Raw genomic sequence first — 26,808 nt, 5'->3', positions numbered from 1 at the left:
GCCGCCGTAACACGTTGAAACTTTTAGCTGAAACTTGTGTGCAACGGCGAACGAGACCAGTTTCACGAAGTGGTGTTACACGGTGAAACTCTTGTTTTTTCACCACTGCGACCGTTGCGAGCCGTTGTAGAAGTAGAAAGCGGTTCTACTTTTCGTGAAACTTGTCTCGCAACGGAAGTTCGCAAAAGTTTCACAAAACCGATCATGTTACACGGTGCAACGCCTGCTGAAACTAATGTTTTGCAGCGCCGTTGCATACAAGTTTCAACGTGTGACGGCGGCTTAAGTAAAAGTGTGTTCTGATAGATGCAAAGCCGTGTTTGATTGACTCTCTAAACAGTGGGAATTTGTTGTGGGTTTTTTTAATGGAAGAGATAAGCCCGTTTCTCGGAAATTTAAGAGAATGAGAAAGAAGCAGAAATGGAATCACTCGCCCACGTCTTCTCACAAAGATCTTCTATTAACTTAGGCTGTTTCAAGTTAACAATTTGGAAAATTCCAAAAGTACTCATCCTAACCATAAAATGTAGCTTGTTGTCACAAAGTGTCAGTAAAGGTTTGCAATGAGTAATCATGTCCTTGTTGTTGTAGCTGTCGTTGTTTTTTCCTAAGCTTTAACATTTATTATGATAGATTTTTCGTCTTTTCTCATCTTGCCTATTACTTCTTCATCAGGAACCGTTTAATCTTCAACTCAAAGTTTTCATGAATGAAGTGTCACAACAGGCTCTTATACCAGTGATAAGAAGGTTGGTGATTAATGTGGAACATAGTTTCTTGGAAAGATTCCATTTAGAAGTAGGATGTCGTGAACTTTCTTGATAATTGTGCTAATCAAGGGCCTGTTTCTCGAAAGTCCCGATAATTAACGAGCCCGGAAAGCTGTTGTTGTTTACATTCAAGATCGAGGTTTCAATAGTTTTGCAGACAATATGATAAAACTATCAGTTATTAAAACAAAATGGATCGGTTTATTAGGTAGGACTTGCGCTTTTGTTCTTTAGATTTTGATTTGAATATTTGATTTCGGGCCCGATAGGTTACCGGGACTTTCGAGAAACGGGCCCCAGAACACATTTCTCCGAAGATTGCTACAAGCGCAGCAGTCAGCTATTGAGGGTTGTTAAAGTAAGGGACGGCATTTTCTGTGGCTTTGCCAGCGTAATTCGGCGAGTGATTTACAAGCTTTTCTCGTGTTCTCCCAGTATCCCGAGTGGATTTATTAATCCGGTGAACCCATAGAATATTTGGTCAGTTTAAAACTTTTATAAAATAACTACGATGAATTTCAAACTGTTTTGTATGAATTAAGCGATATAAAAAACCGTCGGTTATTGACCAATCGGAATGCGTGTGTTAGAGCGGTTTCCAATTGAGTGTCGTAAAGCCAAAACCAAAGTAATTACTCTGGCCAATTGCAACAGATGTAAACAACACAACGAGCCAATCAGAAGTCGAAGCAAATACATGTAACTGGCGTCAAGCGCGGGAAAACTCGTGCGGCCAAAACACGATTGGTTTTGGTTTGGATTCCCATTGGTTGAGAAAGTGGCGCGAGTTTTGTTAACCAATCACAGAGTGTAGTATGCAAAACCAAAGCAAACGCGAAATTACTTTCGACACTCAATTGAAAACCGCTCTATCTCAGTTATTCTATAAAAAAGAAATTCACCCTGGTTGTTGGAGGCTTCTCTTGTCAGTAGGACTGCAAGCTCTATTTTCACTGGACCCTAATAACCTGCAGCTTCATTGTTTTTTTGTGTCTGGGCCCATTGTTTCGTTGTTCATTCTTTTGTTCTCTTGGCCAATCATGCGAGACGTTGCGAATGGTGTAGGTCGCCGCTTTCTTGTGTCAAGAGCAGCGGTTGACTAACCTGATGAGCATGTTATCATCGCATGCAGTCTTCATGGAAAACTTTTGGCCAATTTCTATCGAAAAGAAACTTTTATTTGTTTAAATCAATTTACTTTTCAGTAGAAAATAAATAGCTGAACCTTAACCGCCCAATTGTTTCTTTGCAAATGGTGAATATTCTATAAACACTACAAGGATTTCCCATAATGCATGCCCTTGAGAATGCATACGAGCAGGGCGATGTACGGACTTGTAAGTCAGTTTGTTTGAAGTGCAGTAGAGCCCGCGGAATAGAACGCTGTTTTTGACATTTTTGATGTCGTAGTTGTTTACCGTTCTCTTTGATGAACTTCGTTTAGTTTTCTTTTAAAGTTAGAGGTGACCACAGTAATTTTCCTTAACTGTACTTCTTTCCCAGTCATTTTTTTTGTTTCACTTTCTATATTTGTAATAACTTTGTTTTCGCATGGCAAAGCTGGATAAATAAATCATGTAAAAATAAATTATCCCACGTGATCATATCATCTTACATACCCCCTTTAAGTAACTGCTGCTTGTTTTTCAATTTGTAGCTACTTGAAGCTGTACACCACAATGCCCATTGCCAAACTGGCAGCTTTTCTGGACATGGTGAGTAGGAAAAAAGAACTCTCTGGAACAGACAGAGAAGCCTGTTAAAATAGCTTCTATTTTCTCATACAAGCTTGAGAACTAAAACACCGTGAAATTGGAGTTTGAATAATTGTGAACGATTCACTATTTGAAGGACGTTCTTTTCTTGTGCGCATATGTTCTGCGCATCAGTAGAGATGGAGTCCTTCCCTAGGCTGACCCCGTTAATACCACACCTTGTTGACACGGCCACTTTCTTTCGACCTGAACACAAACTGTGCAGCGACTTATCTAAGAAAGCTGGGCCCAGTTGTTCAAACGCTGATTAAGCTAATCCTGGGTTAACGTGAATTTTGATTCAAATTTAGTTACTAAACAATAAAGCGGGATCTTCTTATAGCACCAGTTAGAGAATTTGTTTAAACCAGACATTTTTTCTTTGTTGATCATTTTCACATGCAAACAAAACTATTTTTTGCACCTAGTCTCGCTTTCATAATGAGGTTCACAGCAGCTTGTACGTGGCCTATTGTTTTATTATTCAACACACTGATAATAAAGCACAGTTTTACTGCAGAAAAGCTGGAGACGATCATCACAGGTTGTTACTTGTCAAGTAAAGGCCCGTTTAAGAGCGGATGTCTGTAAATATCAACCCGAGGTATGCAATAGCGAAAAATTCAAAATTCTCAAAAAAATTCACAACATAGCCCACGGTAAACTATTGCAAGAAATACATGTTTTACTTCGATCCGATAATTATTTTTGATGTGAGGCTATGATCTTGAATTCACCGCTCCTGAACCGGGTTTTCGGTGTCTGACACCACATGTTGCGAAGACCTTGTTTTAAAAATCAAACTAGTTTCGTTCCAAACGAAAAACATCCAGTCTGATAAAGTACATAATTATAGACATCATGAATGGTATGTTACTCATCTGAAGTGAAAATTAAATATTTAGGAGATTTTTCAATATTTACAATTTTTTAAGCGATTTCTCGTGATGCCAAATTGACAAATTTGCGACGCTAAAATCATCAACTGGTACATGGCGTTGAGGATAAAGATTTACACCACGTGAAAGAGCATCATTTCTTCTTATAAAATCCGCTTTCAAAAGTATGGGCAACACAAAAGGAAATTTTTGAGGCCGCGAATTACAAGTAGTACTTTAGTGAAAGTTGAGCTTTTCTGTCACGGAATTCCGATGCTAAAACTCAAATAAACACAACATGAAAACGTTTCAAACAACAATGGTTTATTAATTCTTGCTACAGGGCACTGCCTGTGCATGACCTATGCTTATAAGACTATTTTCCTTGGTTTTCTATCCTTTAGGGGCAATGTCAAAAGATTTTAGCGGAGTTCAAAAGCCGTACACGGGTCAGTTTACGTTGTCAACCCGTCGCAACACTAGTAAATATGGAATAAAATGAAACCAGGACTTCTTTCATTCAATCTTACTTTGAAAAAAAATGGAGCAAATAGCTAAGAGTGCTATATAATTCATACCTTTGAGCGGCCACACTGGATGTTTAAGAAATATGGGACATCTATAGGAAACATCGTAACACTTTAGGCCGTTTTATACATTTGGTCACAAAGATTGTGTTACATGCATTTCACCGGTAGACCGCTGACCTTGCACTTACGTACGCCCTCGTTCACGGGATAGAAATTGATGTTTCGTCCAGCTAGACCCCAAAGACAATTAATTATATAATCAGTTCAAACTGAGGTTACGGGTTTGGCTTATCATAATTTTATCTGGTTGCGTCTAAACACACGCAGTTGTTTTGATTTTTGATAAAGTTTTTCAAATTTCAGTCTAACGTAGCCTCCGAATACAGCCGCCTCTCATCGCTTCCGTCCCCGAGGGGCGTTTCGGGCCCTCGGGGGCCGGGAGCGATGAGAGGCGGCTTTATTCGCAGGCTACCATGAATGCTACTCAAAGAGAGTTAAAAGCAATGTCACTGTCTAGTTCATCTGGATAAGACCCAATTTTCAATTTATTGTTCACAAAAATTGTCTGTTGTATGATAGTTTTCATGCGATAAAAGATAGTTCATCCATCAGTAATGGACTTTGAGCAGACAAAATATGGTTTCTTTGGCCTTAATGGGTCAAAGTAAGAACACGATCCAACAAGATCATGTCGCCTGAATATATGGTGCTATGCTCTGAATTTTTAGAGTACTTGCGAAAGCCAACAGGCACTAATATCGAGGTCATCTTGTGGATAAGTCTAGACTGCACAAATGTGATGCTCCGATCTCCCTTCGTTTGCTTGAAACGATTAGCTGCCCAACTTGGTGGGACCGGCGCAGAATCGGTTTTGGCAGCGCCGTCTGATGCCATAAGCATCTCGATGTCTTGAGCAAATAGACCTGATCAGATGGCTGTCATCGATTTCGAAGATACTAAGGGAAATTTTACGCTGAAGTTTAGTCAGTTAGTTATGTCACTTTGTAGACCTGGCTTTACAGCCAAAGGAGCGTAGCTGTGCCATCCAGGCTGTGAAACCCTGGTCCTCTCTCTGACAAAAATTGCTCCCCCTGCGCTCCTCCATTATTCCTGCTGACAATGTACTGTGGTCGACTGTCGCAGGTGTGAGTCGTACTACAGGAAATATTGAGGGAAAATAGGGATGACAGTGGTGACGCAACCCCGTTTCCCTCCTCGCTCTTACCCCGCCGCCTCCCCCTCAACCTCCCCATTCTTTACGTCGGGAGACTGCTACAGTGACAAAGCACACGGCCAAATAACTTCCTAACCTCCTCATTCTGTACGTCGGGAGACTGTAACAGTGACAAAACACACGGCCAAATAACTTTTTAAAAAAAATCACTAAAAATCGTAAATGTGTGTGGATGTAATAACCAGTAATTCAGAATCAAATTGCAAGCGTTATTTAAGGTAATTCTTATTTAAGGTCAGGAGTTTTGCGTTACAGTAATTCGATACCTGCTCTGTCTACGAGAAGCTCCGCCTCAGTTTTCAGTGTTCAGTCAGCAAACCCCGCGGCCCTTAGATAGTTTTAGAAGCGGCAGTGAAAAATTACCCTTGGCATGCGCCCGGGGGGTACCCTGTGAGCAGAGGCCCTTCGATCTTCCTAGATAAGTCGAAGGGCCACTGCTCGCAGGGTACCCGGGGGTATATAAAAATTGACGGGGGTGAGCGTAGCTTTCGGGGGTTAAAATTCGTGGTTTGGTACCTGTCAAAGGTATGGCGCTACCTTTTAGCCAGTTTTAGGGTATTGAGCGAAAACATATAAGAGAAAGTTATTATAAATGTCAGTCAACTGTCACTTAGCGTATTCATTTTAGAGTTGGTACCACTAAGTGGGAAAATTGTACAGATCACGGCTTCAAAACAAATTCTTGTACCTTTTAGTGGTACTTTTCAAAATTTATGACGATCAACTCGCCAATTTGATATGGGAGTTCCCCCCCCCCCCCCCCCCCCGCTGGGGGCAAGTGATCTGTGCAAACTGTAACGCAATCTCTGCCGTTAAACGTATTTTTAAATCGCGGTAAAATACATATATCGTTCCTGATTGATATGATGATTTCTACAATGTAAAGAACGCTCGCTCAAAAGGTATGAATTACGTAGCACTTGTAGCTATTGTTCAATTTGTTCTAAAGTAAGATTCAATGCAAAACATTCTGGTCCGAATTCAAAACGTTGACTACCTAAACTGACCTTTGTGACCTTTATACGCTTTTGAACTCGGGGTCTACTAAAACTGCTACAATCTTTTGTGCCTGCCCCGAAATGATTAAAAACCATGGAAGGTGATATTATGAACGTGGGCCAAAACCTATAGCAAGTACCAACAAACAATTGTTGTTTGAAACGTTTTCATCTTGTGTTAATCTGAGTTTTGGCATCGGAATGCCGTGACAGAAAAGCTCAAATTTCACTAAAGTACTACTTGTAATTCGCGGCCTCAAAAATTTCCTTTTGTGTTGCCCATACTTTTGAAAGCGGATTTTATAAGAAGAAATGATGCTCTTTCACGTGGCGTAAATCTTTATCCTCAACGCCATGTACCAGTTGATGATTTTAGCGTCGCAAATTTGTCAATTTGGCATCACGAGAAATCGCTTAAAAAATTGTAAATATTGAAAAATCTCCTAAATATTTAATTTCCACTTCAGATGAGTAACATACCATTCATGATGTCTATAATTATGTACTTTATCAGACTGGATGTTTTTCGTTTGGAACGAAACTAGTTTGATTTTTAAAACAAGGTCTTCGCAACATGTGGTGTCAGACACCGAAAACCCGGTTCAGGAGCGGTGAATTCAAGATCATAGCCTCACATCAAAAATAATTATCGGATCGAAGTAAAACATGTATTTCTTGCAATAGTTTACCGTGGGCTATGTTGTGAATTTTTTTGAGAATTTTGAATTTTTCGCTATTGCATACCTCTGGTTGATATTTACAGACATCCGCTCTTAAACGGTTTCAACATTTGCTTCAACATGCGTTCAGCAAAAGTTGTTGAACCAAATGTCGGGGACGTTTGAACAGATCGTTCAACACTGTTGAAAGCGTGTTGAAGCCAATAGGCCATTTCCGAGTTGCTGTGAACCTCGTTATGAAAGCGAGGCTAAGTGTGAAACTTTTCTCATGAAAATTAGTTTTGTTTGCATGTGAATGAAAACTAATTTTCATAAAAAAAAATTTTGCACTAGCCTCCCTATCATAATGAGGTTCAAAGCAAATCAGAAATGGTCTATTTAAATTGGTTTAAACTTCATTCAACATCGATTCAACATTTTCCTTGTCCTTGAAAATATGAAATGGCGTTGAAACCGTTTGAACACTCCGCTCATCCAACATTTGCCTAACATCCGTTCAACTTTTGTTGAACAAATGTTGTGCAAAGTATTAATGTTGAAATTGTTTAAACGGGCATTAACAAGGAACCCGATACATGAAATTATGGATACGGCAGGATATCTGTGTTCACAAACGAGGAATATTAAGTACACCATGACCATATTTGGAAAGTGTTAAAATGTGTTGAATGATAATGCAAATTATCGACGAGTTCATCCACGCAACGTGCGCGGCTATAGTTCTCGCAAGGGACTGTTGTGTTCTAAAAATGATAAAACACATGATCACATTGCCATTCTCTTCCCGTGATGATCTCTTGGACATACAGGATTGTGAAGCCGTGTACCTGTTGTGCGTAGCTTCTCATAATTTTTTGTTTTGTTTTGTTTCCGAAGGATGAGAATCAATTCAGGACTGAGCTGCTCTGTTTTAAGGTAACACTTTGTGCAATGGTTAATTATTTGCTGAATTGCGAATTTCGGCTCAAGTAGAGTAGAACCACCGTCAAGGGAATACCCTTCATGGCGGTGTCCCCCGAAAAGAGGTTGGCTCATTTCGTTAGCAATCAATTACCATTCAAAAAGCCTGTTTCCTTGAATAGGATGAATATTGCTAACAACATTTGTACAACATACTTTAGTTGCCATTCATTTATTAGAGTACAGTAAAAGGACAGGCTTTGAAAGCTGTCATGAGTGTCGTCACTTGTGATTTGAGTGCAATAATCTTATCATTCCTCTTTGGTGGTTTGTCACATACCAGGAATCAGTGCCTAGTTGCCCCAGCCCCTTAATGGACGTTTAAATAGCATTTGGGATGTTCAAAAACTGTCCCGATCCCCCGCTTAATAGAGGTGACCCAATAACAGGGATCAGCGATACAAAGGTTATTGAGCGTTTTTTTTTTCTGGGACTCAGGTTTATGTCCCCTTAATGAGGTGTCCAAAGGTAGAGGTTTCACTGTACATCTGTGCACTGCAGTTGTACTTGGTTGTCTTGGTATAAAGTTTTCTTTTTTTCATTTTCGCAGCACAAACAGAGAAACCTTGTGTGGACTAAAGGCACTGATGCCCTTGAAGGAGAACTTCAGTCTTCATCAGAAGTGGACTTCTATATTGATCAGGTAAAGCGACAAGATGGTCACTCCAAAATGAGGTATCCACTAGACATCTCGGGTACTTACCGTTTACATGGAAAACCCGGAAATTTTAGTTGGAAAATCAAATGGAACGCATCATTCCATTTGGAGTACTTCTGAAATTATTATGGCTTCCGGTCAAAGTGATGCATTTTTTGTTAATCCTTTTAGAATTTACAGCTGATGTTCATACATTTTTGCATGTTATCCATCTTCTCTTAAGACAAGCTAAATCATTTCGTATTTATGCCGAAAATTTCCATCCGGGTGGTTTGCGTAAATGGTAAGCACCCGTCTACTCCCTGCTTACCAGGGAAAACAACTTTTTGGTAGTGGTTGCATCTGATTGCTTAATACAGCCTTACAAATACAGATGTCCGGGGATATCATCTCATTTGCGAGTGCAATACCCCCACAAGCTTTGCAGCTTTAAAAATTATCGTGTTTAAATAAAGGTCTTCCATCGATCCAGTATTCACGACCAAACCAACATTGCTAACCTCCGGCACTGACATGGTGGGTCTAAGTAGGCAAAGTGTTATGTTGACGCTTTTCGACAGTTTTTTTTCGCAGTAGTAACTGCAAGAGGCCATTCGCAGACTGATGTATTCTTAACGTGAATTTTATCAACGCCACCGATTTAGGTTAGCCTTGCTGGCTGTTGTTGGTTTAACCTTTTAGCGGTTATTCATACCACATTTTTGTTGGGTGCGCTACACGTGGGATCAAATAAACTGATAGCGGCGGCCATGGCCAACTTTACAACCCGGATTCCAATCTTATTCGTATTAAGGACAGTGCCAATTTTTGTTACTGCGCATACATTCTGCGAATCTTGAGATACTCGGGTTTCCTATGGGTGGTGCCTACTAATACAGGGATATTTTTGCGAGGTTTAAAACTATGCGGAGAAAGCAGAACTTAGCAAGTGCTCTTGGTATCCAAAAAGAAAAATTGAGGGTAACCATGCATTTTTCGAAGATAATAAAGCTTCAATTTGGAAAAAACGCCATACATTGCTTTGTATTTTACTGTTTTATTTTTTGTTTTGTTTGTTTGTTTGTTTTTTTGTTTGTTTTGTTTTGTTTTGGTTTTTTTTGTTTGTTTTTTAAGAAAGAATTGTTGCTTTATTATCTCTGAAAAATGCACGGTTGCCCCAAATTTTCTTTTTGGATTTCAATAGCCCTTGCCAAGATCTGCTTTCCCCCCGTAGTCATAAACCATACAATAATACTTCTTTATTAGTAAGCACCGTCCTTAAATTTGTCAAAAGAACACGTCTTCTGTCCACAAACAATTCCAGACAGTCTTCTGGTCCTCGCTTGAACCAGTTGTTGTTTAGAAATAATCAGTGTCGACAACAAACCAAGCCGATTGTCTCACTTATCTGTTTCATTACAGGACATGATTCACATTGCTGACACCAAAGTTGAACGGCGCTATGGAGATTTCTTCATCCGACAGATTCACAAATTTGAAGAGGTAGGAGCTCCCCTCATCACTCACAGTGGTTTAAGGTGGCTGGCACCGCCAGCGCTTACACCTTAACGGAACAACACTTCTCTCAATTAGTTGATAGAACAATAATGGTATCAAACTAATCCCTATTAGTATAAATCTACCAGCGTTCTATTACGAATGCCGTTCTCTGATTGGCTACACTACCCGCTATCCATTTAACAATTAGATTATGAGCTCGAGATTTCTATCGCGTGATAGTTGATGAGGGCGAAGCCCGAATCAACTATCACGCATAGAAATCGAGAGCGAATAATCTAATTGTTTTAGTATAAATCTACTATTTGTTCAAAACTAAACAAGTAAATTATCTATTTCCTCATCGCAGACACTTTGAAAACGCGAAGAAGCGGCCGCCATTTTGTTGAAAATCGCTACTCGCTATCTATCACAGAATAGATAGCGAGTAGCGTAGCCAATCAGAGAACGGCATTCGTGATAGAACACTAGTAGATTTATACTAATCTGTGATAGAAAGCGAGTAGCGGTTTTCAACAAAATTCAGCCCGCTTCTTCGCGTTTTCGAAGTGTCTTTGAGGAGGATTTGGATAATCCACTTGTTTAGTTTTGAGCGACTAGTAGATTTATACTAAAACAATTAGATTTTTTGCTCTCGAAATCTCGAGCTCATAATCTAATTGTTAAATAGAAATGGTAACGTATTTATATACCGCACGTACCAGTAGTCTCATAGCGGTTTACAATTCTTCTGTGCCACTGACAGCCGCGATCAGTCCGTGTTTTGTTTTCACCCACCCAGCCAACCCACGCATGTAAAAGACAGATGAAAACAGATAGAGATAGACCACCACACCGGGGACTACACCCCCAAATCATTGGTGACCAAGTTATGGTCGTTTTCTCGGCATAACAGCTTAACATAGCAACAGTATAACGTGTTTAAAACAGCCCTAATTTTATTTTAGTGGTTATAACTCAAAAGCGAGCTTGGTGACCCCTTGTCAGTTGCAAAAGAGTTGAAAGTCATGTTTAGTTTTGAAAATTTAAAGTGGCTCTTATTCAACTGTGTTCAGTTTGTCACTGTGGAGTATAGCTCGTGATCTAGAACTCCGCGCTTCCAATTTTCTTAATACTCGGTTTCAACCTCTTATCTTTCTCGCTGCCACCTTTTGCCTTCCATAATATATGGAAAAATTCTGGATATAAGCCCCAAACTGATATTCGAACAAAGGACTTTTCGTTGGGGGAGAGAAGGTTCAGTTTATAGTAGCAAAGGTTGAAAGCTGTTTTGTGTGCGGTTTAAATGAAAAACAGCTGACAACGGAAAAAAAAAAATGTCGGGAACTGCAAACCCTTTCACCGGCATTAGACTTGTTAGCAAATACAGAAACCTTGTGTTACTCTTTCTTACAGGTGAGCAAGAATATTCAGGCATTACAGTAAGAGGATACATGGCAAACTGTACGGGATGACCTGGAAAGAGAAACATCTGAACATTGTAGTGTGGAAGTTCGATACTGATGATTTACAAATAATAAATTTCGTTAAATCCCAGCGGTGCTAAAATTAAGTATTATCATCACTTTGGAAATTAACCTCTAGTCTTGATAGCCACAATGTGGGGCTGCTATTTCCTTGGGCTGGTTAAAGCCTGCCTCTAGGGGGAGGGGGGGTCCGGGAAAACTGGGCTGAAATTAAAGCTATACTGACAACCTTTTTCTCCCACACGAAATTTTCGTAGAACGCTAAGGGGAAGATACCATTGAAATGATTCAAGAACGGATAAACAATCAGAGTTTGGCTATTTTTCAGAACATAGCGAAGAACTTGCAACTGCCTGACTAAGTTTTCAAGTTGCAATCCAGTTGCATCCTAGTTATACATTTATGGCCAAACATGGTTTCAGAAAACCAAGAGTAACTTTGAAGAAAACTTTATTTATTTTCAGTTTTATCTTCATTTGAGTCAAATAAGTCCCGTAAATTTGTAAAGTAAATTAGAAACCGTTGGCATAGCCACTTTATGGAAGGTTGAAAACTCGACGCGCGGAGCTCACAGCAACCCTTTTCCGCGATTGACGTGCGCGTGTTTCCTTCTGTACGACAAAAAACTCATTCCAAGAAAATACACATGGGTTACCTTCACACAAGGAAAGGAAAATAAATAAAAGTCAGGTCAGCTACATGAAATCGGGGCTGTGTTTTTGAGTATTTGATCCTGTTATGTTTGCACAGTTTACTACTAACGATGTAACGCAATTTGCGGTTAAGCACATACTTTTTATGGGAAACTTTGCTTTATCCTTTGCGTGGTCATATTTGGTTACCTTGTCCCCCCCCCCCCCCGTCTCGGAGACCATAGAAGAGAGCTCTTGCAGCCTGGGAACTCTTATTCCATTCTACTTTAGATTACGCGAACAGGCTTTACTATTCTTCGAAGATTTTTGCTCTCGGTAACGTCACAATACTCTGTCATATCCCATAATTCCTGTCACATTAAAGTACATCTTGTGCACTACAGTCGACCCTCTTTATTACGGACACCAAGGGGACAGGGATAAGTGTCCGCATTAAAGAGGTGTCCGTTTTAGAGAGGTACGCTTTATAAGGATTTCGGTCTCTCAGGGACCAACTGAACTGTCCGTATTAAAGAGGTGTCCGAAAGGAGAGGTTCCGCTGTATCTAGATTTGTTAAAAACTGGATTATCGTATAATGCCATTCCAAGGATTTGATTGGCTTTGCGGCCATGGAATATTTAACAATTATTCTACGAGTGCACGTTGGATATGAGATGATAGATAGCCAACGAGGCGCTACGCTCCTCGTTGGCTATAATCATCTCATATACAATAAGTGTGAATGGAATAATTGTTTTATTAAAAACGACTAAGAAATAATGCTAGATTTTGCTGATTTCGCTTTGCAAGAACAATTACAAGACAATGTAATGGTCTGTTTTTCCACAACAGTCCGGTACCAATCCGAAGTGCTTTCAAGGTTGATTGCTATTGCTTTTCGAGGTGCTTTCGCGTTCGATTAGTCTTTTGAATTATGTTCCATTTCTTGTTGTTAGAGAGTGGGCAAGAAAAAATGTCAAAACTGTCAGGCAGCGAACCGTGCGTCAGGAATCCTCTGAACATACATGCGCTGCCCGAGATACAAAAGAAAAGTATGGGAAGCAGACCTGGCAACAAACGCCAAAACAAGCAATCTCAAGACCCCTTGAGAAACGAGGGCCAAGACAGAGAGGAAAAGTTAGGGACAAGAACGATTGAAATTCCCTGTGGTCCTGTTCCATTTTCTCCCCGGTCTCCTATAGTAGGAAGATACCGAGGCTTTTTATATATACCGTCTTTGCGTTATTATTGTCATTATTATTATTATTATTATTATTATTATTATTATTATTATTATTATTATTATTATTATTATTATTATTATTATTATTATTATTATTATTATTATTATTATTATTATTATTATTATTATTATTATTATTACGCTGAGCACCCCAGTAGTTGAACAAGAAGTAGTTCTTGCTAATTCCATGTGCTTAAGTGAATTATGCTTCCTTCTTGTTCGGATCAAAAAGGTAAGAAGAAAGATGGTAAATTTTAAGCTCGATAATCAAATTAATTATGAACACCACAATAGTCCGGTAACAATCCGAAGTGCTTTCAACTTTGATTGCTTTTGCTTTTCGAGGTGCTTTCGCGTTCGATTCGTCTTTTGAATTATACTCCATTTCATGAACAATTTTCCCGCTATTCACACCTCATATAGTCTCCTTCGCAGCCGTTATCAGGGTCGTGACGACCCAGATTACGGCTGCGTTAGAGACTACACCTTATAGTACCCTTTTTTTTACGGTTTACTGCGATTAACGCTATCATAGTTAATTGAGGGACTGGTTATGGAAACCTTGCCATGAAAACAATAGTGCTGCAATTTATGTTGGAAGCGCAGTGACAGTGCACAACGTTTTAACGTTTACAGTAGAATATCTTAACAGGTGAGTTTCTATTGGTCAGTTGCTCCAACACATTTCAAAATCTATTGTGGTCTGTGCCTGTCACGGCCAAAAATGTTAACAAAAACATATAACAAAAAAGTTTGTCAGGCTTCATAACCATTGGCTTTAATTAACTATGACGCCATCGAAGGCCTCGGTTGAGGGCATGCATCACAGTGAGGCGGAAAAAAGGCAATCTACCAATAACAGACAGTTAACACTTTTATTTTGATAAATTAACGTAATAATTACCGTAACAACATTCTAATTCTTTGTGAGAAACATTTAGCAACTCAAACAGAGCTGTTACAGAATCAATAATAAATATCATAAAATGCGTTTCATCACATGTGGAATATTTCATAATTGTAAGAAAGCGAATTATTTGCCATAATCGAGAATAATACCAACGAAGATCAAACATCTTAGCTTATGACGGCTATTCTCACATTGACCAGCCGTAAACCTGTTTTTTTTTTTTTGCTGTTGTTGTTTGCGCCCGGTTCATCAACAATCCATTTGTTCAGTATCGCAGAAATGTCCTTCATGACATTCGCGGGTTTGTTCCTGATCTCGAACCATTCTGTTTTTCATTTACGCGCCGGGTACTTATTTGCAACGCTATAGCCTTGCATTTTGTTATGGACGTCTTTCTCTGCGGCATCTATGTTTTCCACATACCACTCTCCCTTAGGCCCCGTTTATATGGAGAAAATAAAGTTGTTCCGGCCAGAAGGGTCACTCGCCTACCCGAGCTACCCTGGGCGAGCCAAGCCGGGTCACCTTTTTTCCAGGGTAGGGTCACGTACCCTCCTAGCCGAGTCAACTTTTCTTCATATAAACACTTTGGCTCGCCCAGCCGGGTCAACTCCGTCAAGGCGAGACAATCAGAGCATGCGCGAACGCTGTTGGCTCTGGCAAAGAGGTTAACTTTTTTCTCATATAAACGCTCGCTGAAGTTGACTCGGCTGGGAGGGTGACCCTCTTTCCCGAGACAACTTTTCTCCATATAAACGGGGCGTTGTGTCTAAAGGATACGGGCATCCAGATTGAAGGTTCATTCTTCGTTGTTCGGGGTCTATAGCCTGGCCGGTCTTAAAATATGACTTACCATACGTTTTCATGAGGCAAATGTATCGGGGTTTTTTTTAAGTTTTGCTTGTCTTTTGTCTGTTTTTTTTTTTCATCATCATTTTTTGGAGGCCTTATCCTCTCCTGGTTTTATCCATTCGTGAAAGCTCGGACCTAGTTTAAGAAAGAAACAAAAAAAAACTGTGTAGCTAAGGAGATTGGTTTTTACCTTCTTAGAACTCGTTTCGGATTGAAAAATTAGAAATTATGACAATTGTCACGGTGTATTATGCCACTCGGTGCTACACCTTATCCGAAACTCTATGTTCAGGAGAAATAAATATATTTTTAATTTCTTACCTTCCTTGGTCAGAGTTCCACCTGTAACGATAGACTTGTCCTGTTTGGCCGCAGTTTCAAGCGAAACCAAAAACATCAGGATTGACACCAGAACAAACGTGCGGTAAAAAGTTTGTGACATTGATTCACCCATGTTGTTACACCTGAATTAAAAAAAAAATGATCCTGTTTACATGTGCCTATGCTGCATGTTACTAAAATGGAGGTTGTACAGTTGTGCTGGTTATAGCTCGGTTAGAACAGGCTATAGGTAAAAAAGAGTTTTGTATTCGGCAAGCCGGAACGCTGGCCTGTAATCCTTAAGGGCAATTCTCAGATATCTTTGACAAGTTTGACATACCACAAGAGGTGTTTTCCCTGGACCAGTATGTCATATTCTTGAAGATGCAAGAAACGGACACAGCATATCAAATACGAAACAACTCAAGAAGAACATTGCTACAGGGAAGAACTAATTCGGCGAACTGTTCTATTGTTTTGAATAACTATTAAGTCCTCTTTGTGATTTCGAAGATGCGAAAATAAAGTACAATTTCTGTGCAAAAAGAATTACTTTACACCCTCTTTTTAGGTTTATCCGGCGACTTTTTGATGCACTTGGTTCTAACTAATGAAGTGTAGAGACCTTTTGGTAAAAAATAAAAATAACGATAGAAATGAAACAAAACAATTGCTAAAAGAATGGATTCATGGAAGAGAGGATGGTAGGTAATCCTCTTTTAATAAGCTGCGCAATCTTACAGGGTTGTTGTATGGGAGAGGGCTCTTCTTCAAAGTATGGCACTGTTCAGCTGTTCTTGACCTTTTGATGGTCTGTGGAAAAGTGATAAACAATAAACAACTTCCTTTTGTTCCTAACGGAGAATCAGTCACCATAGACTAAAATATCCATTAGTGGTTTTATTTCTGCTGGTGGCCTCCATAAAAACTGGCTCCGAAGTTACGTAGTGCCTGTGACCATGTTTCGTTGAACAGAAACCAGTTTTTAGTTAATTCTTGTTCTTGTTTTCAGCGACTGATTTTTATTTCTGGTATTTTATTCTCGTTTTCGTTAATCAACAAAATTACGCAGTATTTTTCTAACCAACAGGAAACATTTTTATTTCAATCAAAGACGTCGCACGCCGTTTTGTCATGTTGCATCAACGCCAGATTATGTGGCTTTCATTTATGCTTCATTTACTCTCGCGTGATTATTTTACTTTTTGCACTTACTATGCTTTTTGCAGGTACAGTTTATGCAGTAGCTTTATTTTAGTCTTTCCATTAAGTCCTTAAAGTGCACCATATTTATTATTTATCGTCAAAATTTCCTGACAAATCCTTTGCTACCTTCACAGATAAAAGTTTTTTTTTTTTCATCGGCCGTAAATCACTAAACCGGACGCAATAAAAAAGTCGATAGTGTTCGTAACTATTTCCAATTGACTTTGATTTCGGGGCTATGCTATCACTTTGTTTCGTCGCCCGCAAAACAGCTCTGGGCCACTCATACATGAATGATTTATGTTTAAACATTTCCACTGGTCTCGTTTGTGCTATGCCCCTTCCTTCTTTCGCGGCTATTCCACGATTTGTTGAATCTCTAAAAAGCGAACGCTGTACTCTGTTACTTGTTAAGAAACTTTGAATAAGAACATCTACAACCCAGCAGTAAACAGACTCAGCCTCAGTAAAAAGGGATGAATAATTGACAAGTTGTCCGTCGAACAATCGTTGACATAACGGAAATGACAAAAGCACAACAACAACAAAATTAAGGTGAAAAACCATCAAAGAAACTTCGTAGTTTACATCGAACAAGGAATCGGACATACACATGAATCTTACGTACTTCTGTGTAAATCTCTAAATCCGAGGCGCCCATCGACAAGATAGGATTTTTGTGTGTCCTTGAAAATTTGTAGATTCAGTTTTAGAAAAAAACGTTTACAAGTAATCAAAATAGTTTGGTCTAGGAGAAAGACAAATTACTCAAAATGTGTCAACACCTAAAATTATAGGCTCATCTAAAAAGGTTCACGAACAAACATTCTGAATACAACCATCGAGCTAGAAATGCCATAATTAAATGAAAATCGTGAAAAGAAAAATTGGCATACCTTTCGCATCACGGCGCAACACAACGCAAACTTGGTGGCTTTAAAATTAGTCGATTTTATTTTCGTTGTGCTTTTGTCATTTCCGTTATGTCAACGATTGTCCGACAGACAACTTATCAATTATTTAGGTTCATCCCTTTTCACTGAGCCTGAGTCTGTTTACTGCTGAGTTGTAGATGTTCTGATTCAAAGTTTCTTGACAAGTTTAGAGATTCAACAAATTGTGGAATAGCCGCGATAGAGTAAAGGGGCATAGCACAAACGAGAGCAGTGGAACTGTTTAAATATAAATCATTCATCTCTTATAAAATTTAATTAGTGACCCAGAGCTGTTTTCCGCGCGATGAAAAAAGTGAAGGCATTTTCCCCGACTTTCTTTATTGCGTTCCGTTAAGTCATTTTTAAAAGGCCCGTCAGAAATATACTTTTTTCTCAGAAGATAGCAAAGATTCGTCGCGAAATTTTGACGATAAATAATTGATATGGTGCACTTCAAGGACTTAATGGAAAGACTAAAATAAAGCTACCGCATAAAACTGTACCAGCAAAAAGCATAGTTAGTGCAAAAAGTAAAATAATTATGCGAGAGTAAATGAAGCGTAAATGAAAGCCACATAATCTGGTGTTGATGCAACATGACGAAACGGCGTGCGACGACTTCGGTTAAAATGATTTTCTGTAATTTAAAAGAATACTGAGTCATTCTGTTTATAAATCTGTCCTCTGAACGAAAAAAATAATGTAATAGAAAGAAAAATCAGTCGCTGAAGACAAGAACAAGAAATAACTAAAAAGGTTCCTGTTCAACGAAACATGGTCACGGGCACTACGTAACTTGGGAGTTATGGAGGCCACCAGCAGAAATAAAGTCACTAATGGATATTGTAGTCTACGGTGACCGAGTCTCCATTGAGAACAAAAGGAATTTGTTTATTGCTTAGCTTTACTTTTCCACAGACCATTACGAGGTCAAGAACAGCTGAACAGTGCCATACTTTGAAGACGAACCCGGCCCCTTACAGTCCTTACAACAAACCTTGGTAAGTTTGCAAAGCGTTTAACTGAAGTCTTTCACATGAATCCATTTTTTCGCAATTATTATGTTTCATTTCTATTACCACTTTTTTCTTTGTTTTTCTTCTTTTTTATTTATTTTATAATTCAAAGGTCTCTACAGTTCATTTGTTAGAACCACCTATATCAAAAAGTCGTTAAACCTTAAAAGAGGGTGGAAAGTAATTTGTTTTGCACCGAAATTGTACTTGATGTGCTTCAGAATGCAAGCGGACGTAAGATAGTTGTTCAAAACAATAGAATTGTTCGCCGAATTAGTTCTTACCCCATAGCAATGACCACAGCTTTAAGTAAAATAGCTCAGTTACCATTATGGGGCTGTTCATTGAGTTGTTTTTTGTTTTTGTTTTTGTTTTTTGTTTTTTCTTCTTTTTTTTAATTCCAGAAGCAAGAAAGAAATTTGCGACACCCAATTAAGTATTTTAAGGACCAAAGACAACAAAATTAAGTTCTTTATGGGAGAATCATTTAGAGACGAAGATTAAAGGAATGAACTTTAAATGTGGTGCGCCGGTCAACAACAAGATGAAGTCTACCCCGTTATTTAGCCCAAGTCCTTGCGTTTAGTTGAGTTAATTCCAGTCCTAAAACGGTCAGAAAGAAGCCGTTTGCTGAAGCCAGCTAAACATGTTTATCATTCAGGGCCCAGTTGTTCTAAAGCTAATCCTGGGTTAACGAGAACTTTGATTACTAAATTACTAAATTACTAATCAATGAAGACTTTTCAAAAACATTTTTACTCCTCAGTTTTGACTTAGACTTTTCTTTACCACAAGCATAACATTAGTTTTTAAAAACAATTATAGTGAGCGAGATGAAAACCTTGGTTTATTTTTTAATTGGGGTTTAGCGTTAATCAGCTTTCCAACAACTGGGCACAGTAGTGCAGTCGTTTTTAACTACCACTGTTATCTGTTTCTTAGTTTTTATATTGTTATACTCTTTTATGTTAGTTTTGAGTTGCACATGACCTGCATTAATGGCAGTTTTGTTTTGTGTTTTTCAACTGACGCAGTTATGCTGTCTATGTTTTCTTTTTTATTGTTGTTACCATCATCATCATTATTATTATGAAGGAGTGTAAAACGTACCAATCCTTAATGAAATAGCTATATGCGGCGACAGCGTAACCCATGTTGCCAAAAGGAATGTGATCTTTTCCTTATAAAACTATATCCATCAAAACTACTAAAACTATAAAACTAAAATTATATAACACTTCACAGAGTGTGTGTTAAAATTCCTAACATGAAACTATTTTGAAAGTCCTAGCAATGTTCAGCGTCCCGCATCTCACCGCCCTCTGCATCCGGTGGAGAATGACTCGCCCTCTTGCCCCGAATAGCTCTGTCATGGTGCCATTGACATCGCGTAACCATCCTGCTAAGACATCAATGATGACGTTGTTTTGTTTGATATTGTTAATGTTATTGTTATTGTCATTGTCATTGTCATTGTCATTGTCATTGTCATTGTCATTGTCATTGTCATTGTCATTGTCATTGTCATTGTCATTGTCATTGTCATTGTCATTGTCATTGTCATTATTATTATTATTATCATCATCATCATCATCATCATCATCATTTATTATTATTATTATTATTATTATTATTATTATTATTATTATTATTATTATTATTATTATTATTATTATTATTATTATTATTATTATTTGGCTGTTATCGTGCCCCGGTCGTCACTTTTCCACAGCAAAGCGCGCTCGTTTCAAAAATGATTAAATACTGGATCATGTTATAATGCAATTCCAGGGATTTGACTGGCTTGGCAGTCATGGTATATGAGCCATTTTACTAGTTGTTTAAGGGAAAAACACCACTGGTGGAATGTCCAACTTGTTAAAGATAATTGGGAATCGCGCTCAAAAGAATCACAAGCCAGCGTTTTTGTCGAACACAATTAGCAAATTGTTCCGGTTTTACCTATAACCTGCCCTTACCGAACTGACCAGGGGCCCGTTTCTCGAAAGTCCCGGAATTAAACTTACCGGGCCTGGTAAGTGTCTTTGGTGATAAATGCTTCTAAACAGACGGTCAATTTTTGTTAGCTTTGAATACTAAATTTTTAAATCTTGTCTATGAATCACTGTGTAATCGGCGAAAAAACATTTAAAAATATACTTATCGCGGGCCCGGTAAGTTACCGGGAGTTTTGAGAAATGGGCCCCAGGACAGCTTCACAACCTCGTATTTTAATATGTTTCTTAAAAGTAACACGTAGCCGTAGTTTCATCTAATGGCACATGTAAACATGATCATCTTTTTAATTTTTCAGGTGTAACAACATGGGTGAAGTAAAGTCGCATACTTTTTATCGCACGTTTGTTCTGGTGTCGTTCCTGATGTTTTTGGTTTCGCTTGAAACTGCGGCCAAACATGACAAGTCTGTCGTTACAGGTGGAACTCTGACCAAGAAAGGTAAGAAATTAAAAAATATTTATTTCTCCTGATAGTTTTGGATAGGGTACAGCACCGAATTACGGCTAAAACACCGTGAATTTTTTTTTTTTAATTTGAAACTAGTTGGCAACAGATAAGTACCAACTGATCTGTTTGGTTACTCTGTTTTCTTTTCTGAAATTAGGTGCGAGCTTTAACGAATGGATAGAAGAGGAACCGGACAACGCTTCCAAAAAAATGCTGCCTACTATGCAGAAGTTTTTCTTTAGCACTAGCAAGGGAAAGTTTGTTTATCTCATTGGAACCATTGATGGGCCATTTTTTAAGATCGGCTATAGCGAAAACCCCGAAAACCGAGTAAAGCAACTCCAAACTGGAAGCATGTATATTTTACAGCTTGTGAAAAAATGGCCGGTAACCAACATGTGTAAAGCAGAAGAAGACGCCCATGTCGCCATGCAAAAATATAACCGTGCGCTGCGTTACCCGAGTACAGGATGGAAAACAGAATGGTTCGATCTCAAAGGCGGCTTAACATTGAAGGATGTCGAGGAACAAGTTTCTTCGGTACTGGAGAAGTATAAACCGGGCCCGAACGAAATATAGACTGTCCCTGATGTGAAAATACCTCTTGTATGATAAGATTTTTTGATTTTCGTTGGTATTATCAATTCTCGACTGTCGTAGAAATTCATCTAGATTATGGCAAATAAGTCGTTCATTTACAATTCATATTCCATATCTAACAAAATATATTATGATGATATTTATTACTGATTCTGTAACAGTTCTGTTCGAGTTGCTAAATGTTTCTCATAAAGAATTAGAATGATGTTACGGTAATTATTACGTTAATTTATCAAAATAAAGCGTTAAAGCTAGCAAATTAGTCATTTGTCTTTTTTTCCCGGCTTAATGTATGCTCTCAACCGAGGCTCTCAATTGCGTTAACCGTGGTAAACCGTCATAAAGGGTACTAGGGACGACGGTAACGGCAAAAGCAAAGTAAACGTCACCTGAAAATTTAACTTTATTTCATTTGTTCTACCTCGCGATTATTTCAACTCGCTCAACTTCTACAGAAACGCCGAACTATACAGGAACCAAATTGTAGGAGTGGCGTTCAAGTTAAGAAAGAAAATGAAAAATTCACTGTCGCGAGCTCACCTTCTCCAAAAAACCTAGAATTTGGTCATGTTGTTGTTTTGCAGAGGACAGCGAAGAAAGGTACCAAAATGTAAAACGCACGTGCAGAGCGATTGTTTTTGCTCATTACACCCATTGTTTTGTGGCGTTGTCGTTGTCGTCGCCGTTGCCTAAGCTCCCTACTGTAAGGTGGAGACTCCCCTACGCAACCGTTATAAGGGTCGTCACGCAACGCTTCTTGGTGAAAGTAAGCGTTGCGTGACGACTGTAATAACGAGCGGGTGGGAAACTATACCAGGTGGGAATAGTGGGAATGTGTTTATGAAAAATGGAGTGTAATTCAAAAGGAATCAAGAGAGAAATAATAATCAAACACTAAAGCACTTCGGATTAATACCGGACTGTTGTGGTGTTCAATTTCTTTGATTGCGAACCGAGCTTAAAATTCACCATCTTTTTTTTTATCTTTCTTCTTCAGTTTCTTACCTTCTTGATTCGTACAAGAAGAAAACAAAATTCACTTGACACATGGAATTACTACTGGGGTCCTAATTCAAATAAAAAAGAAAAACAGACGAAAAACTATTGATGGGCTTCGTAGAGGAAGGCGTAAGTGATACGCTAGTCTAAGGAGTATAAAATTGTCTCCGCTATTTAAGAGCCCTCCCTCTCTTACTAGGAGGAAGTAGGTAGCATAAAGTGTCCTCAAGACACCAGTTATTTTTATCACTGCGTGATGCGGGAACCGCTGACTCAAAATCGTCCCTTTGGTCTCCATTCTCGACCCCAGAGCCGCTCGGCTTTGACTACGTCATACACCCTCCGTCAGTCATGCGCAAAGGGGAAGAGCTCGGAGTCGAGAATGCTTTGCTGTCTGGTGTATCCTTGGTGTATCATTCAAAGCAACATTTAATGAAACAGCGCGTGCGTTAATTCCACGCGACGCGCAATCTCGTTCCCAGAGCCCGCGTTACCCAGAGAACGAATTGCGCGACGCGTGGAGGTGTTCACTTGGTGAATAGGGAGCTTAAGCAACGACGACGGCGACGGCATCGACAACGCCACAAAACAATAGGTTTAATTAAAAACAATCGCTCTGCACGTGCATTTTACATTTTGGTACATTTCTTTGCCGTCCTCTGCAAAACAACAACGTGAAATGACCACAATGAAGGTTTTGTGGAGAACGTCAACGGACGACGGTGAATGTTTCATCTTCTCTCTTAACTTGTACGCCACTTTTACCAATTTGGTTCCTGAATAGTTCGTCATTTTTGTAAAAGTTGAGCGAGTTGAAATAGTCGCGAAGTAGCACAAATGAAATAAAGATATATTTTCAGGTGACGTTTTCGTTGCCGTTGCCGTCGTCGTTGCTTAAGGCTGGTTTCCATATGATCGCGGATCGCAGATCGCAGATCGCAATAAGGTCTGCGATCGTCTGCGATCATATGGAAACCAGCCTTTAGATAGAACATGGTTCTATCTTCTGCGATCGTCTGCGATCGCAGACGATCGCAGAAGTAGTTTCCATATGATGGCAGACGATCGCAGACCTTATTGCGATCTGCGATCCGCGATCCGCGATCATATGGAAACCAGCCTTTAAGCTCCCTAATGATTCTTGGATACTCCTCTTCTTCGTTTCGCAAGACAGTTTTCTGAGGGTCTTGGCGTTTGCCTCAAAGGAACTTAAGTATTCCCATTCCCTTACGCGACAGCTCACTTATCATGAAGCTAATGTTATCAAGAGCCGAAATATTTTCAGTCAGGTATAAGAATTTTTTACCTTCAGTCTATTGCCGTCTCGACGTTTCCTTTTATCTCCACTTTAAACGTGCTTGAATACGGTGACATTATCCTGCCTGTTCTTCATTTCTTCTCTGATATAGCCGAGCAATCTTTAATGATATCCCTAATAATGCTGTTTGCGCCTTTAGTTGCGTTTTTTATCTCCTTATCGATGTCATCTCTTTTCTCGTTATCATTCGGTTTGGAGATCTCCGAGTATTGCATTATCAGCTCCAACGTGAGGATGCAACCCTTTTTCAATCGTGGATCGTGCGGTCTTCGCCCTTGGCTCGCACATTTTCAACGTACTTCGGCTCCAGCATTGCTTCACGGGGTCATCTTTGCAAATTAAATACGTTTAAAAATTGTTGCCCGTGGTTCTGCCCAAAAAGTTTATCTGAATGAACCGGCTTGATCTCTAGGATCTAACGCTATGCTGAAAACATTTTCAGAAAGACGCTTCAACGCTCCTTGCAATTCGTCGTACTTCTGAAACAAGTTTTTCAAGGCGCCATTCCTGACTCTCTTAAAGGTTGGTTGTCCGTAGCCATTTTTGACAGTGCCTTCTTGGTGATCGATTTCCGACTGAACAGAATATTTGAAAGGACGATATTTTTACGCAAATTGTAAATAATATGTTTTTCGGGCTTTCCTTTTCGCAACTACTTAAGGCCGCGTGGGACCATTGCTCTATAAAATTTACAGGAAATGCACAAAATGTAAACCCCGATTCCGACAATACACGAAATATTCACGAAATATTTGGCGTCCTTAATAATTTATTGAGTGTATTCTGTTTTGGTGCGTTTGTAATTTGCGCTGGTAAATTATCCTCGTGATCGCAATTTTGAACTACAAATAAGACTTGAACTTCTTGTGCATCTCAAAAACTTGCGTTTGAAAGCTCGTTGTTTCATACGGTATTTTTGACGGCTAATTAAAAACCTTTCCTCCTTCGAATGTAGTGATTCCATTGCTACTGCTTGAAAGCAAAGAGGCGCGCACGGGCAATGGATAATTACAAACTGTCCTTATTACATTTACCGCTTCAGAAAGTGGGCCTCGTTGGCTATACCAAGTCCACGAACAACTTTGACCACCCGGACGGTCACGAGAAAAATTAATAACATTCCAAAACAACTTCGGTTGTTTGTTAAAAGAATAACTTTTTACAACAATCTATTTCTCTTGACTTCTTTAATAGTAGGGTATTTATAATAACTAAACCCATTCACACGGCTTGTCGAGGAAAAGATAATACCAGAGGCTGAAAGATTGCCGTTAGAAAAATGAACAAAGCTTTGAAGACAAAGCGCAACATAGCATTTCAACACTCCAAACTGTTCTATTTATTTCTATTTTTTCGTTAATTTGTTACATCTTATAAGTTAAAAAATAAATAAATAATAAAATAAGTGAAGCAACAGTTAATAGTGCATACATGTCTAGAGAGTGTGTTAAAATGTTCTTGACCCGAACCGTGCCCACCGCGAAGCGAAAGAGGCGCCGTGACGCACGCCACGCTTGGAGATGTTTACTTCTCTTCAGATTCTCGGATACTCCTCAGCTTCGTTTCGCAAGTTTCTCCGAGAATCTTGGCATTCGCCTCAAGAGAACTTAAAGTGGTCGCGTCCTCTTCTTTACGCGACAGCTCGTTTATTACGGAAATAATCTTATCAAGTGCCGAAATATTTTCACTGTAGGAACTGTTTGTCTTATCTATTGTTTGTTTGACGTTTTGTACTCCTTCCTCCAGCGCGCTTGAATTAATGAGAATTGTACGGTCATCTAAAGCTTTCTTCATTTCCTCTTTGATGTAGCGGAGTAATCTCAATGTGGCATCCTTAATAATGCTGCTAGCTCCATTTGTTGCCTTTTGGATCACTTCATCAATGTCAGCCGCACTTTGCTGTTCGTCGGTTTGTTCGCTCTCTCGGAGTATTTCAACCACGCGTTCCACAGCTTTTAGCATTTCATCTGCATTCTCAGATCCAACTTGAGAATGCAACCCTTTCTTCATCGTGAATCGCGCCGTTTTTGCCAGTGACTCGCACTTTTTGAACTCCTTCTCTGGCATGGCCTTAGTCATTTCTTGTAAACTTTCCAAATACGTACTAAGATTGTGGCGTGCCATTGTTCCCAAAACGTAAATTTTGACTGTTTGATCTCTGGCATCCAGCGCCAAGTTGAAAACATTTTTAGAAAGACTCTCCAGGGCTCCTTGCAGTTCATCGTAGTTCCTAAACAAGTTCTCCAGCGCGCTATTTAACTCTTCAAAAGGCTGGTTCGCTATCTGAGCCATTTTTGACAGTACCTTCCTTGCGAAATGAATAGAAAACTGATTTTGCGCGGCGATGATGCAGACTATTAAAGTTTTATGCAAATCAATATCCCTTTCCGTTGTCTTGTTTGAAAGGAAATTAAATTTGCAAGTTTTGTTTAAAAAAAATAACAATGGAATGAAACGTTCTTAAACATCAAGATATACTTTATTTCTTCCACCATAGAGTCACCAGTTTACTTCCATGTCTTCAGTGACGAATGTCAGCTTTGCCGAAAAGAATAATCACAAGCAAAGAATTCTATCTCCGACCAGCTCAATATGCTGATTTGCAGTCGGTATTCATTGCTGTCATTTTTTGTTCGGCAAAAACATCTGCCCTTCTCAGCAACCAAAACATGATCAGAGGCAGCTGTTTCGATTTTTTTCCTTTTCTTTCGGTTTTCCCTTACTTACATCAAGCTATTCAGGGTACCTAAAGTTCATTTCGGTGGATATCTGTTCGAAAGGCGTTAATCGCCTCAGAAATTCGGATTTGTTTAAAAGAAAACCTGAAGTTTTCTTTCGCCAAATGCAGTTTAAAATTTCGTAACAGTAGAAAACTAATTCTTTT

At 39.1% G+C, this 26,808-nt stretch overlaps 3 protein-coding genes and 1 long non-coding RNA gene across 4 annotated transcripts in view; 2 read left to right on the top strand and 2 right to left on the bottom strand.

Annotated features, from left to right (window-relative positions):
* The window catches only part of LOC146488001 (eukaryotic translation initiation factor 3 subunit L-like), a 30,137-nt gene extending 18,007 nt beyond the window's left edge, over positions 1-12,130 (top strand). The window contains exons 17-22 of the mRNA XM_085125469.1: positions 676-749; positions 2,428-2,485; positions 7,721-7,759; positions 8,355-8,447; positions 9,864-9,944; positions 11,355-12,130. Coding sequence (XP_084981595.1) covers positions 676-749; positions 2,428-2,485; positions 7,721-7,759; positions 8,355-8,447; positions 9,864-9,944; positions 11,355-11,384 — 375 coding nt within the window. The 3' untranslated portion in view covers positions 11,385-12,130. The remainder of the gene's footprint in view (positions 1-675; positions 750-2,427; positions 2,486-7,720; positions 7,760-8,354; positions 8,448-9,863; positions 9,945-11,354) is intronic.
* Positions 12,131-15,090: 2,960 nt separating this feature from the next.
* Positions 15,091-15,522, bottom strand: LOC146488000 (uncharacterized). Its single transcript, XR_014867452.1, has 2 exons — positions 15,385-15,522; positions 15,091-15,198 (listed from the first exon to the last, which is right to left on the bottom strand). It is a non-coding gene; the product is annotated as an uncharacterized LOC146488000 (long non-coding RNA).
* Positions 15,523-18,420: 2,898 nt separating this feature from the next.
* Positions 18,421-21,869, top strand: LOC146487999 (uncharacterized). Its single transcript, XM_085124361.1, has 3 exons — positions 18,421-18,526; positions 20,856-20,998; positions 21,165-21,869. The coding sequence occupies exons 2-3, from the start codon at positions 20,866-20,868 to the stop codon at positions 21,584-21,586; spliced, it is 555 nt and encodes a 184-aa protein (XP_084980487.1). The 5' UTR covers positions 18,421-18,526; positions 20,856-20,865; the 3' UTR covers positions 21,587-21,869.
* Positions 21,870-25,234: 3,365 nt separating this feature from the next.
* Positions 25,235-26,261, bottom strand: LOC146487998 (uncharacterized). The gene has a single exon (XM_085124353.1). The coding sequence runs from the start codon at positions 26,214-26,216 to the stop codon at positions 25,449-25,451; it is 768 nt and encodes a 255-aa protein (XP_084980479.1). The 5' UTR covers positions 26,217-26,261; the 3' UTR covers positions 25,235-25,448.
* Between the last annotated feature and the right edge of the window lie 547 nt (positions 26,262-26,808).

The sequence above is a fragment of the Pavona decussata genome, unplaced genomic scaffold, assembly GCF_977016875.1.
Source record: "Pavona decussata unplaced genomic scaffold, jaPavDecu1.1 SCAFFOLD_12, whole genome shotgun sequence".
Lineage (NCBI taxonomy): Eukaryota > Metazoa > Cnidaria > Anthozoa > Scleractinia > Agariciidae > Pavona > Pavona decussata.
Note: the sequence above shows the minus strand (reverse complement) of the source record. Positions and strands in the feature narration are given on the sequence as shown.

What these genes read in the sequence shown, in the direction of transcription:
- LOC146487999 (XM_085124361.1), top strand. Translation starts at nt 20,866, where the DNA reads ATGGGTGAAGTAAAGTCGCATACTTTTTATCGCACGTTTGTTCTGGTG. An exon ending in TGGAACTCTGACCAAGAAAG is followed by an intron (nt 20,999 to 21,164) that starts GTAAGAAATTAA and finishes TTCTGAAATTAG; the next exon opens with GTGCGAGCTTTAACGAATGG.
- LOC146487998 (XM_085124353.1), bottom strand. Translation starts at nt 26,216, where the DNA reads ATGGCTCAGATAGCGAACCAGCCTTTTGAAGAGTTAAATAGCGCGCTG.